Genomic DNA, 13960 nt, shown 5'->3' with positions numbered 1-13960 from the left:
ATGCTTGTGAATATTTTTCCTACCTGTTAGAAGCTCTTCTCCAAAAACAGGATTGTTGAGAGGAATATTCTAGAAAGATTTACAATGCAAACAGAAGAAGCTATACTCAGAGCTGAAGTCTTCTTTTCCCATTTAGCTTTACGTACAAACATGGCTCCAGCAACGGATATGACCTAAACAACGGCTGGTACAGAGGCCTCTATTAGGGGCACTGGTCGGTGCTGCTAGGTCTAGTTTCTGGCTGAGGTGAAGGTCAAGCACATGTGCTGCTCCCTTAGCAACATTCATGCTACTATCAGGTCAGTAACCAATGAACCTCTTTTGCCTTAGTTAAAAAATAGATATAATATGCATTTAATTTCATTCGATAAATCGATTCCACTTAACTTACCATCTCTTAGAAAACTTAGGAAAAAGCAAACACAAGACATGAAAAATTACATTAAAGATCTGTGACACACCAGAGAGGAACAAGTGCATACATGGTAATTCGTTCTCATTTAAATGCACCACAAGAAGGAAAATAAAATTACTGTAATTTATTGCTGTATCTGTGCCGTTCCAGTAGAGCTATAATAAGTAGCCACAAAGTGCCACCTTCTGGTTTCAAACTGTGCAACATCTCCTTTATTTCTTTTTAAATGCCATTTTATGGTGGACGTATAAAGCAACAGCAGCAGTTACAAAATGTTGTCTGAGTAATTCTGAGAGCTCTAAACAAAGATCTGTGTACAGGCTGAATAAAAAGATGTTCGATTCATAGTGCACACTGTTTAACAAACATCTTTAGTTGGAATTTTCGTGTAAACCTTTAGAGAGATGTGACTCACAGAGACCAAAAGTAAAATAGCTTCTCCTTTCACGATTTAGTGAGGTGGTCTGCATTCTCAAAAACGATTTACAAAATACGAGAAATGTTGCGTGTGAGTACTAGGCATAAAATATTCCATTTACTTACAGAAGGAGCAGCAGGGAGACAGGGAGCCTAGTGGATGCCCTGTCACCACCTTTCCCAAAGATGTATGCCCCCAAGAATGGCAGTGGAAACCTGGCAGCAAGCCACTCTCACAATTCTTTTTGGTTGTTTTAAAATACAAGCACTCTCTGACATTTCCCTCCCCAGCCTGAGTACCACCCCGGCCTGGTGGGATACAAGCCCACGTCCTCTTCCTCAGTTTTCCCCTTAGAATTATTTACAGGATGCCTACAGGTACGGTACAAACTAGGATGAAATTAATGACAGTTTGCATTTCCAGACACGCTCCCGTGGTTAAATAAGCCCACCACGCTGACTCTGAAGGCCGCTTCAAAGCTAGGGTGACTCGGAGGCACTCGCATCCGTAACCGCAGAGACAGGCTTCTCGCTGGCTGGGGTGGGTTCGCAGCCTCTGTCCTCAACAGTGCTGGGGGCCTTGGGAGCGGGGGGCGTCACATCCACAGCGGGTGCGGAGGCAGCGTCTGCCCTTGCAGTGGTCGTGACAGGGTCGGAGGGTGGGCTGCCGGTGGGTGGGAGGGAGGAGAGCAGCTCCCCTGAGCTTGCTGCAGAAGACACCTCTGGAACCAAAGGGAATGACGGGAGGAACTCGGATGGCATGGGGAGAGGTGCAATGCCAGATAAGTTTCGGGGAGGCAAGGAAGGAAGAGGTGGCAAACCTAGGACAGAAATGGCAGAGATCACACATCCTACCAGCACTAAAAAGGCAGCAGTCATCATCACAGGAGTGTATTTGCATTTCACCAGAGAACTGAAGCTGAGGAAGGGCAACACGCATCACAATCCCTGCTTGTCCTCAGCTGGAGGCCACTCCAGACCCAAACATCCACAGCCAGACCAGCTGGCCAGGAGGCAAAGTTCCGGGCTTCTAGACTCCAAAACCCCCAAGTGACTAGGCCAGTTCCGAGAAGAAAGGATTCTCCCCGTTAGGCCAGACAGAAGCCTGCCCAGCAGGCAATGCTGCTACACTAGAGTTGGATGGGGCGGGCTCCCAGTCCCCCAGCCAACTGTAAGTTGGGTCAGAGCTGCCCTCTCCACAGACAACAGAAGGAGGATAGAGAGCGAGCCCTGAGGGGAGGCCGAGGAAAGGAGGGGCTTGTCGTGTAGCCCCCACTCCCCATTAGGCTCACCGGAAGTGCCCAGCCTCTCTTCAAGCCCTGTGACTGGTAACCATTACACTTGGTGGGTTTACTGTGATGATTTCAAAGTGCAGAATGAAGAAAGAGTATTACTTCAAGAAACAAGGAAAGGTAAAACGTACAACATGTTCAGAACAACCACTGGGCTGGCGAAACCCTCGATGCTCTTCGAGTCTGTTCATTTGGGAAAAGGGTGGAAGAAGCCAAGAATACGGGGGCATAAAAGAAAAAACAAAGGGAGCGCTAAGATAGGTAAACGTTAGACTTTACAGTCTTCATTTGCTTTTTAAACCACTGTCCTGAAAAGCAAATGGGTTAATGAGGGCAGGTAATGAGTACACCCAGAGAGGGGGTGGTACATCTGGGCCATTATGACCCAGACAGAAACACGACAGTGTACACTCACTGACATCACTCATGTGCCTACCTACGGAAGTTAGAAACGAATATCCCTGACCTGCGGCCACCTCCAAGTTAAAGGTAACGTGGGTAATCATCAACTACAAGAGCAGATCTGTGGGACACTCTGCTGCTTCATTCCCATCAGTGCATAAAATCAGAGCTGAAGGGCTTGATATTGGCTAGCTTAACTATTTGTAGCTAAAATCTCAACAGTTTTTGTTATAAAAACATCTGTTAATAAGAGAGAATATCTATCAAATAACAAATGCAGCCAGCTGAGCCAGGATGAGGGTTTCACAGCCCAAGGTCCTGGGCCTGAGTACTCAAAAGCACCACTGGGGGCAGCCACCTACGACAGAATAGCAGGGAGTTCATTCCCCTCCAACTGGGGGGACTGAACCCCTTCCATCTAAGTCAGTAACAGCAGTGGCACAACAGTTCTCTTTCTGCAGATGGCCTTTAAGGCTCTCAGGCTGTCAGGTATAAGGAGAGGAAAATGGAGGAGAGGCAGCCATGTAGAGGACAATCACAAAAACATTCTTCTTCCTCTTCTTTTTTAAGTAAAAAAGATTAATTTGAAGCAGCTGAAATCTGTTAAACTGATCTACCTTTTCTGGAAAAAAGTGCAATAGAGGATTTGCTTTCCTGGATAAAAGCTTTTTATTAGCCAGAGTTCTAGGAAGGCAGGATGGGCAACATACCCGGGTTCACGAGTTCCGGTAAGCTGACGCCTGGCATGACGTGTGGTGTGGGGAGGTTGAGGTTGGGGAGGGCAGGCAGGTTAGGCAGTCCTGTGGGTAAAGGCATCAGACCTAGAGAGAAGGCGGAGAACAAAAGGTAAACCACTCCCTCTGGGGCAAACGTTTCATCCTTGTGTTCTGAAACAAGTACTACCCACTTTAAAGCGAGAACACTAGAAGTCCACTTGCTGGCTGGCAGCTCTGTGTCCTAACATTAACAGTAACCAGAGCAAAACAGCTCACTTCAGCAAACTGTCTTTCTGTAGCTCCGTGACCTGAGAGCCAGAATGAAGATGGCCTGAGTGTGGTGGGAGGTTTACGGTGCCTCCCACTTTTCAATTTTTTTCCTGAAATACCTTCAGACTTACAGTTGCAAAAGTTTATACAGAAACCCCCTATATACCTTTCCCTCAAGTTTCCCACATGTCAACATTTTACACTTCTTCACCATTGTGTGTGTGTGTGTGTGTGTGTGTGTCTACACATTTGGTTCATGGCTTCGTATGTGCATGTAATGACCTCTTTAGTCATACAATTAAAGGTTCTCACAATGCAAGTATATTTGAGCCATCAAATAGTATTTGACTGCCACCTGATAAATAAAGACACTTGGTCGTCACTGGGAACCGTAAGAGAAATAAACAAAAATCTAACTTATGTTAGAGCTTCTGAAGAACGTGATAGGGAATGCTCTCTTTCAGGACACAACATTTATTCACAGAGACGACTATCTGAAAGCCCTAAGGAAGCCCGGAAGGACAGAATTTTACACGCTGCTTCTTCCTGCCTCACGCTGCACTGGTGGGGTAGCAGGCGGAGGATAAGGAGTCTGAGGCTCAGCCGCCAACAGCTGGTAATGGACAGCTCAGTGACATCTGCTCTCATTTATCACAGAGTTACAGCAAAGGTAAAAGGAGATTCAAAGACTTCTTTTTTTTTTAATTAATTATTTTTATTGATTTAAAGACTTGAAAAGTCACCACAAAGGTGTAAGATTTTTTTTTTCCTTTTTTTAAAGACGCACAGTATTAGTCATGCTATTATTAATACACGCACCTCTCATCTCCGGCTGCTTACCTGGTAATGTAGTAGCTGGGTTCACTGGTGGCACAGAAGTAAGGGACTGGTTTACTTGTGGTGGCAATAATGGTACTGTTGGGACACCTGAAACGAAAACACGATCTTTAAAAAAATTTCTAACGAATTCAGTTGACAAAGAATGAACAGACTTTATTAGGAGTCTTCAGAGCCCTTCCTTCCCTACCATGGTAAGGCCTTCATTCAGTCCTGGTTTCTGGCTGCTTCCCTGTCTTAGCTGATCTACATAGTCTGCCTATGGCCTTTAGCGAAGACTGTTAGCAGAGTCTGGCCTAACAGGTGTAGGCAGCTCTGCAAACCCACCCCAGCTAAGTCCTCTGGACAAGAGTTTTACATCTGACCTAAGCAGGGCTAGATTAGAAAATTGCTTTAGAAATTCAGAAATGGGGGTGCCTGGATGGCTCAGTGGGTCAAGCCTCTGCCTTCAGCTCAGGTCATGATCTCAGGGTCCTGGGATCGAGTCCCACATTGGTCAGCGGAGAGCCCGCTTCCCCTTCTCTCTCTGCCTCCCTCTCTGCCTACTTGTGATTTCTCTCTGTGTCAAATAAATAAAATCTTAAAAATCTTAAAAAAAAAAATTCAGAAATGGGATTCTAGGATTCCAGTCAATCTCTACTGGGCCCCTGAACCAAACACCACATAAACACAGGGCTGCTAGGGGCAGCGGGGGCATGTGCCCTGTGAGAGAATGAATGCCAGTCTGTGAAAAGGGAGAGTCATGAGGACGGCCTCAAAGAGACGAGAGTATGAGGGATGGAGAGAATGACCTGGCTTCCTGAATTTCCATTTCCTTTTGATAGGAAATGGATGGGTTCTGTGACCCTCCTCCGAAGTCTTTTTACTAATGCTAGCTTGAGGAAGTTACGTTCTTCAAATGCAAGTAAGTCTTAGGATACTACATAATAAAGGTTATCTATTAATGTTTACCACCTACTCATGTGAGAGGTTTTGCTGTCTAAACAATAGTAACAATGTACATGGATTCCAGACTGTCTTATAGAAATCTGCTTAAATATGGTAAGCAGGAATGAATTGTGCCTAAAAAGCATGAAGGAACCCTTTTCAGCTAGTTATTTATTATGTATTTACTTTTCTGTAGAAATGGAGGTAAAAAGTTGGGTAGCTGATATGTTCATCCATTCAAGGTTTTGGGGGGCACCTACTATATGCTGGACACTGTTCTAGGCCTTAATGCACTGTACAGCCTAACGAAATGACAAATCACAACCTGTAGGTTATATTCTTTTTTTTTTTTTTTTTTTAAGATTTTATTTATTTATGAGAGAGAGAGAGAGAGAGCGAGCACAGGCAGATAGAATGGCAGGCAGAGGCAGAGGGAGAAGCAGGTTCCTTGCAGAGCAAGGAGCCCGATGTGGGACTCGATCCCAGGACGCTGGGACCATGACCTGAGCCGAAGGCAGCTGCTTAACCAACTGAGCCACCCAGGCGTCCCTGTAGGTTATATTCTAATGAGGGGAAGGAAAACAGAGTCTGATATTGAGCAAGTAAAATACACAGCCTGTAAAATGGTGTGAGTTCTCTGCAGAAACAGCAAGCAGGGGACGGGACAGGAAACATAAGAGAGTGTATAAAAATGGTCATACTGATTAATGTCCTTTCCAAAGGATATATTCATTTTCTAAAATTTTATAATCCCCCAAATTTCCAAATCCATATATACATATATATATATATTTTTTTTTTAAAGATTTTATTTATTTATTTGACAGACAGAGATCACAAGTAGGCAGAGAGGCAGGCAGAGAGAGAGAGAGGTGGAAGCAGGCTCCCCGCTGAGCAGAGAGCCTGATGCGGGGCTCGATCCCAGGACCCTGGGATCATGACCTGAGCTGAAGGCAGAGGCTTTAACCCACTGAGCCACCCAGGAGCCCCATACATATATATTTTTAAGACACTTTTTAATGTTTCTATAGTTACTGACTGGGCTACTTTGCAGCAATTTAATTAAAAATAAAGACAGGTAAGTAACAAAAAAAAAGTGGGTTCTCACATGTTGTATGTTGCTATAATATTCAATTTTTAAGCCAATTTTCTTTAAGTGAAAATGTTGATTTTGGTCTCTTCTGAGAAACTGATTGACATTTCTGTCTTTTAATAGTCAAGAAGCCATTTCTCTACAGTGTAACAAGGCCAGGGATCTCAGTGCCTGTGCTTCTAAGACAAGTGTAACTATAATGTAAGAAGATTTAAAATGTCAAAAAGAAACTGCGATTTGAGGAGAGATGTCAGAAGAGCTCTGGTATGGCACTGGAACACTTACTCTAAAAGAGGAAAGAGTTATTCAGACACAGAGCGGTCTGCTGCTGTGGGCGTTACACCAGCCCACCTGTACTAAGTCTATTCAGGAATAAACTAGAAAACCATCTGATGGAATCTAAGAAAAAGAAATCACAATATGAAAAAGGATTCCAACACCACTCAATTGAAATAAACTTTAAATTCCCTCCCAACTGTATCTGTGACTTATATTGGCGACATTAATATTTCATTTCATCTAGGAAATGTTCTAAACACCTGGATTGTGGTCATGACCTCACAACTCCATAAATTTACTACAAAACATGGAGCTGCATACATACAGTGACTTAATTTTATGGTAGTTAGTTACATTTCAAAAAAGCTGGGAAGAAAACAGCAAAGGGTAGGGAGTAGAAAAGCAGGTCACCATAGTGAAGACTGGTGAGGCTGGGTGGTGGTGGTGGAAGGGGGTGGTTCATAATACCATGCCATCTACCTTAGGCTATGTCTGGATTTTTAATTCTATAAAATTGAAATTTTATATTTTATCTAGAAAAACACATCTTTGGGAATGAAAATGAAGACTGAAAAGGGCTGGAACTTGAACCTAGGGGACCAAGTGTAAAAATCATACCATTGACCTTAACTGCATCTTGGTGAATCCATCTCTTTTAAGTCCATTCCAGGACAAAGGGAAACGTGAACAAATCGTGAACACAAATATTAAAAGGAGCTCAAGAATAAATGTATATTAATGAGATAAAACTAAACTATGTATTTCTTTCACTTAACATTTACTGAGTAGTAATATACTCTTGGTTTTATGAAGAAACAAAATCAGAAAACAGGTGATTTTTAAGAAGGCAACAGATAAATAAACTCAACCAACATACCAAGTTAAGATCTATTATCATGTGACCAAGCAATCCCAGGCCTAGGAATATAACCAAAAAAATGAAGACACAGGTTCATGCAAAAACTTGTACACAAACGTTCGTAGCAACGTTATTCCTAACAGCCAAGAAGCAGAAACAACCTAAATGTCCCACAACTGATGGAAAAATAACAGCATGGCACGTTCACATGATGGAACATTAACTAGCCGCAGAAAGGAAGTAATACTACATGCTACCACATGAAGAACCTTGAAAACATTATTCTAAGTGGAAGAAGTCAGTCACAGAAACCATGCATATTGCATGAAATGTCTAGATTAGGCAAAAATACAGAACGAGAAAGGAGATTAGGAATGGTCTAGGCCGGAGGGGTTGGGGAAAGACAGTAAGGGACTGACAGGGCCCAGGGTTTCTTTTGGGGTAATGAGATGTTCTGAAATTGATGTGATGGGTGCACAACTTTACAAATACAGAGAAATAAATCCCACTGCATTATGTATTTTAAATGGGTGACTTGTATGCTATGTGAACTGTGTATCAATAAAGCTATTGGAAAAAAACTAAAAAAAGGACTGTATGGGTAGAATAAGAAATAAGAAAAGGGAGGAAGACATGCATGTGTCCCCTGCGCAAGAATGAACCCCCAGGGAGAACAGTGTCTTGCTCCCGTTTGTATCTCCAGTGTTTACTACCTGGGGGGATAATGCAAACATCTGTTGCGTAAAGAGATAATTAAACAGAACTGAAAGGTACAGTCCTGACTCTACAACCTGTCCAAGCTAAGAGAAGTCCTGACTCTAAAAGACACCGAGAAGAGGTTTAAATGCAGAGCATATTTACAGTTTTCAAAGTACACCGGCATTAAGTTTTAAAATTCTATAACCAGAGACAGAAAAGAGTATCATGTAAAACAAAGTGGGTTGAAAATAGATTTTCTGCACACCTGTACTGAGAACATTACTGACAGCTGGTGGAGTTGAGCTAATAGAAAGTCCAGACAGACCCTGTTCGATTTCTGTAGTTCCCGGTGGTGAGAAAGATGGGGGATTAACTGAGGACAGCTGGACCTACCAAAAAAAGAAGGAAAGAAAAAAAATTACTCAAGTTTACTTGAAAGGACATACAGATACTGTCTCTCATTGTTCCTACAGATACCTTTTTTAAACAAAAGTTTTTATTTAAGTCCCAGTTAGTTAACACATAGTGTAATATTAGTTTCAGTTGAAGAAAAGTGATTTAATACTTCCATAGTCACCCGGTGCGCATCACGAGTGCCCTCCTTAATCCCCATCACCTGTGTCACCCAACCTCCACCCGCCCCTCTGGTAACCATCTGTTCTGTATAGTTAAGCGTCTGTTTCTCAGATTGCTTTTTTCTCTTTTTTGTTTGCTAATTTGTTTTACTTCTTAACAGATACCTTTTTTGATCAAACTAGCTGTCAGAAGTTTTACCTGGGACTTCTGCTTTCAGATACTCCTTCCTATTTCTGTTACATGTCAAAGCCCAATCTCTCCGTCGTGTCACTTCTAGTCTCTTGATAATGTGGCATCTCCCCCATCACACACACTACTCTAGAAGGAGATTCTCCTCTTTCCTCCCCTTCACAGCTGTCCCCAAATCATTTTACTCCACCTTTCCTCTACTCTGAGTTCTCAGCCAGTTTTTAACTTTCACTGTTCATGGAAGACATTAGCTCAGAAGTCTTAGTACCATGATAGAGTCCTTGGAGTTTCTCAAGATTCTAACCTCGTGAGTCAATCTTATCCTCTCTCACCAGTGAATGAATGTGGCAGCCAGACCTCTACCTTGCGGGGTGCGGGAGGGATAAGTAAGTCTACATGGATTCTACGGATGGGTGGTTTCACCTCTGGATACTTCAACTTCTGCCAACTCCAGTGCCCCCTGGCACATTCCAACACAACTTGCATTCTGGCCCTTTTCCCTAGCTGCCATTTCACCCTCTGGTCTTCTCAGACTGCCCACAAGCTTAAAACTGGGGCAGAAACCACTGATGAGGAGCAGCAGACACGGTGGTAGGCATCTAAGCATGAAATGACATGGGCTCTGGCCATTGGCCAAGGGCAGGGGTGGAGAGTGAGGAAAGGTTCCACTTCTCTAGCTCCTCTTCACTTTCTCTAGAACTGGGGATGGCCAGCCATGTACCAGAAAATGAGAGTGGTGGCAGCCCTGTCTTTACAATGGTAGCATTCCCTTCCGGATATTCGGTTCTTACTTATTCATGCAGACAAGAAAGTTAATGTCCTATGAGACTTCCATAGAAAACGTTTTAAAAGCCTATAAGCCTGTGCAAATATCTTATTCCTTAAAAAAGCCTCACTTTGATCCTGTAATAGCTCCCACACAGCATCTTGCTCTGCTTTCTCAGTTAAGTTTCTTGAAACACTAAGCACCAGCTCTCATCATCACCTCATCACCCATGTTTGCCCTCCGTTCCCTGTGGTCTGGTAATTGCACCCCGCCAGTCTCTCTGGACATGTGTTTTCCAGTCCTCTCACCTGACTTCTCTCAGTACCTCAGGGTCGACATGCCTTCTTTCTTGAAGCTCTGTCCTTCCTTAGGATTTCTTCTGAGCTCCCTTTGCTGAGTCCCCTTTCTGCCCATCCATTTAAATATTAGGAATGTTCAAGATTCCAGACTCAGTCCTCTGACCCACCCATGCCCAATTCCCTGACAATTTTTATCACTGTTCACATTAGGCTAAATTACCCTCCCTCTGCTGCGGATTCCCAAATCTGTATCTCTAGTCTTATCCTTGTTCCTGAAATCCAGATCCACAGGCTAGCCACCTGGCTATCATACAGGAACTTCATATTCACCATGGTCAGCATTTACCTCCTCACCTGCCCTATCGCCTTCAGGGCTACCTGCCCCTCCGCCCCCCCACAGACACCTGATGATTTGTTTTACTGGAAATTGTGTGATGTCACCGGTAGTGAAGTTATCTTACCTCTGTAAACCCATCTTTAAGAGGAGTAATAGGTGTACCAGTCATCTGTCCGGGAAGAGAAATTTTCTTCCCTTCTTCAAACGGGCGTGTTGGTATTCGATGCAAATAACCGTATCCAATGCCGCATCCTAGGCTACGAAAATATATTTTTTTTCTTGAAGTTATTATCAATCATAGCTTGCATTTCTCTGAGGTTTTGAAATACAAAACCGATTTCCATTCTTTTAAATAATGTCATCCTATCAGAGGTCTTTCCTGACCACCCTTTATAAAACAGCACCCTTCCCTCCACCAGACATTATACCCTTACTTTCCTTTATTTTTCTTCAAGCATTTATCATCATCTAACACACTGTACATTTATTTATTTTTTGTCTCCCCCAATAAAATATTAAGGTCCTTCAGGGCAGAGACCTCATTTTGTTTACTGCCGTAACAGTTCCTGGCACATGGCAGACAGTAATTATTTGCGTAATGAATGACATATAGCCTTTCCACTGAAGAGCTCCAAGCACTCCTGTACGATGATGTCATTTACACAACCCGAAGTTCTATTTCCGAACCTGACACAAATCAATCCAAATTAATCCAGATTCCTTCTACTTCATCCTCCCACTGCCAGCAGAGGCATCTTTTTAATAAGACATAATCACACTGCTTCTTTTCACAGTCTGCTGGCCTCCCAAGATTGTTTTCCTTCTTTGCTTTGGAGAATTACTTCTCTGTGTTCTGTGCAGTGCTGGTGGGACTGTCCATCAGGGGGCCTTGTCCAAACCAAGGAATGGTTCATAACCCAAAGCAGGCCAATCTACCTCTCCTACCCAGGGCTGCAAAACTTGGGAGTGACAGAAAAAACAGAAATGACTTCATCGCTTCAGTAGAATACTAATGAAAACTGCTCATTTCCTTCCTCTATAACTCCCTAGCGGTGCTGAGTTCTGTCATTCCCATGTCTGATACTTTAGCTGTTTCTCTGATTATCCGAGCAACTCCATAGCAGTAAACTCATGTTTGCTTATGACAATAGTTGGTATCTTTTGTTTAGAACCAACGACCACCTCCATGGGTACAGTGATTCAGAGTCTCACTGCCTGGGGGGTATCCAAACTTCTGTCCATGGTAAGCTCTTCACAATCAGATTCCATCTTAGGTTTCTATCAAGATTGCTTTTTTTTTTTTTTTTTTAAGATTTTATTTATTTATTTGACAGACAGAGACCACAAGTAGGCAGACAGGCAGGCAGAGAGAGAGAGGAATGGAAGCAGGGTCCCTGCTGAGCAGAGAGCCCGATGCGGGGCTCGATCCCAGGACCCTGAGACCATGAACTGAGCCGAAGGCAGAGGCTTAACCCACTGAGCCACCCAGGCGCCCCTCAAGATTGCTTTTATCTCCTAAACTACTTGATACTTTCTGAGAGGGTCACGCACGGTTATCTTTGTGCCTCTCTCCTGCCAAGGCACCTACTACTTCTGTGGACACTACCACCACCCAGAGCTGGGAGAGCATACAGTGGCCAACTCCAGCTCTTCCTAATCCAAATCTGATTTTACAATGATGTTTCATATTATAAAATTACTTATTTCTTGGCTCACTTTTCATCCTTTCTACCATCAAATCTGCAATTCTCACTGAACTAGAGAGGAAGAAAGTTGATTAAATAATTTAAACTGATCAATGACAGCCTATCAGAGGCAGGCATTTAAAAACAAGGTTCTGGGGCGCCTGGGTGGCTCAGTGAGTTAAAGCCTCTCTGCCTTTGGCTCAGGTCATGATCCCAGGGTCCTGGGATCAGGCCCTGCATTGGGCTCTCTGCTCGGTGGGGAGCCTGATTCCTCTGCTCTCTCTGCCTGCCTCTCCGCCTACTTGTGATCTCTGTCAAATGAATACATAAAATCTTTAAAAAAATAAAAAGAAAATAAAAACAAGGTTCTTGGAATTAGTGATGTTCTTTGCATCTGGACTTCACCATCTTCAGAATCTCTTCCTTGCACTCTTGATTCTGTTTACCAAGTACTCTTTGTGATACTTATCTGACCTGAGTATTCTTCTAACTGGAGAGGGGAAATATTTCTATTATAAACTAAATATTTGCCATGCTAATAAACACAGCAGCTTCTCTACAAATTTAGTTTAAATATGAGGCAGTCCCTCTGAAATGAGTCGATTTTGAATGCCCTGAGATCATATTTCTGTGTGTTTACAAACCTGGACAATGGAAAATAACTTGATCAAGAATTGCCCCAGACAGTCCAGATTCTTAAGGTGATACCTCTATCTATTTTCTCAAATTGCAACAAGCTAGCATTCTGGTTGCAACATATAGTCAGCTACAGAATCTCAGGTAGTGTGGGGAAAGATATTATGAACAGGGTCTTTCTCTGCCTGCCTCAACTAAGTCACCTTCTCCCCAGCAAATGCTAGAACTTTTATAAAGTATTTAGAAGGTTTCCAAACCCTAGGCTTTCCTATAATTATGGCTTATACTCAATAATTCCTCAATTAAATAAGGCTTTCAAAAATGAAAAACTTGTACAATTTATTTTATTTTTTAAGAAGATTTTATTTGTCATAGAGAGAGAAGTGAGAGCGAGCACAGGCAGACAGAGTGGCAGGCAGAGGCAGAGGGAGAAGCAGGCTCCCTGCCAAGCAAGGAGCCTGATGTGGGACTTGATCCCAGGACGCTGGGATCATGACCTGAGCCGAAGGCAGCCGCTTAACCAACTGAGCCACCCAGGTGTCCCAAACTTGTACAATTTAAACAACAGCTGAAAGACCTGAAGAAGCGAAGTCAAGTCCTCATGCTTGCTTCGCTTTGGCTTTTGAAAAATTAGGGAAAATGACTTGATGAATGGTCCTGGAAAACTGATTTTATACAGTTTGCTTCTCTGCTTGGCTTGATAATCTTTTTAAGCTACTTTTCTTCTTTTTTTCTTTTAATATTTTATTTATTTGTCAGAGAGCACACAAGCAGGGGGAGTGGCAGGCAGAGGGAGAAGCAGGCTACCTGCTGAGCAAGAAGCCTGAATGTGTGGCTCGATTCCAGGACCCCAGGATTATGACTTGAGATGAAGGCAAATGCTTAACCAACTGAGCCACCCAGGCATCCCTCTAAGTTGCTTTTTGTTGTTGTTGCAATTCTGTCTAACTTTTGCTTGAAATCAGTCATTTTTGAAAGCCAACAGTTTCCACATATGGCTAAGAAATTTCCCCAACAGCTAGAGAAAGTTACATCTGTGTTACCCCATTGTTGGGGAAGGGAACTAGGAAAATAAAACTGAAAACTATTTTATTAAAATAAGGAAATGAAACAAGGCTGTTCGATCTTAGATTAGTAAAGAAAGGACCGTAGTATATACACATACCACACTACCTAAATATATGCTTTAAAAAAATGGATTACTAGTTGATTACCAGTTTCAGGATTCTAGGTTAGCTCTTTCCTTTTCTCAAAAGAAATCTTATA

General features: G+C 42.9%; 1 protein-coding gene across 1 annotated transcript in view; it reads right to left on the bottom strand.

Annotated features, from left to right (window-relative positions):
• Positions 1-524: 524 nt before the first annotated feature.
• GORASP2 (golgi reassembly stacking protein 2) overlaps positions 525-13960 on the bottom strand; it is a 37486-nt gene continuing 24050 nt past the window's right edge. The window contains exons 6-10 of the mRNA XM_032880434.1: positions 10498-10630; positions 8472-8595; positions 4353-4439; positions 3237-3347; positions 525-1653 (exon numbers count right to left, since the gene is read on the bottom strand). Coding sequence (XP_032736325.1) covers positions 1313-1653; positions 3237-3347; positions 4353-4439; positions 8472-8595; positions 10498-10630 — 796 coding nt within the window. The 3' untranslated portion in view covers positions 525-1312. The remainder of the gene's footprint in view (positions 1654-3236; positions 3348-4352; positions 4440-8471; positions 8596-10497; positions 10631-13960) is intronic.

Source organism: Lontra canadensis, unplaced genomic scaffold (assembly GCF_010015895.1).
Source record: "Lontra canadensis isolate GAN:19392208 unplaced genomic scaffold, GSC_riverotter_1.0 scaffold69, whole genome shotgun sequence".
NCBI classification, from domain to species: domain Eukaryota; kingdom Metazoa; phylum Chordata; class Mammalia; order Carnivora; family Mustelidae; genus Lontra; species Lontra canadensis.
Note: the sequence above shows the minus strand (reverse complement) of the source record. Positions and strands in the feature narration are given on the sequence as shown.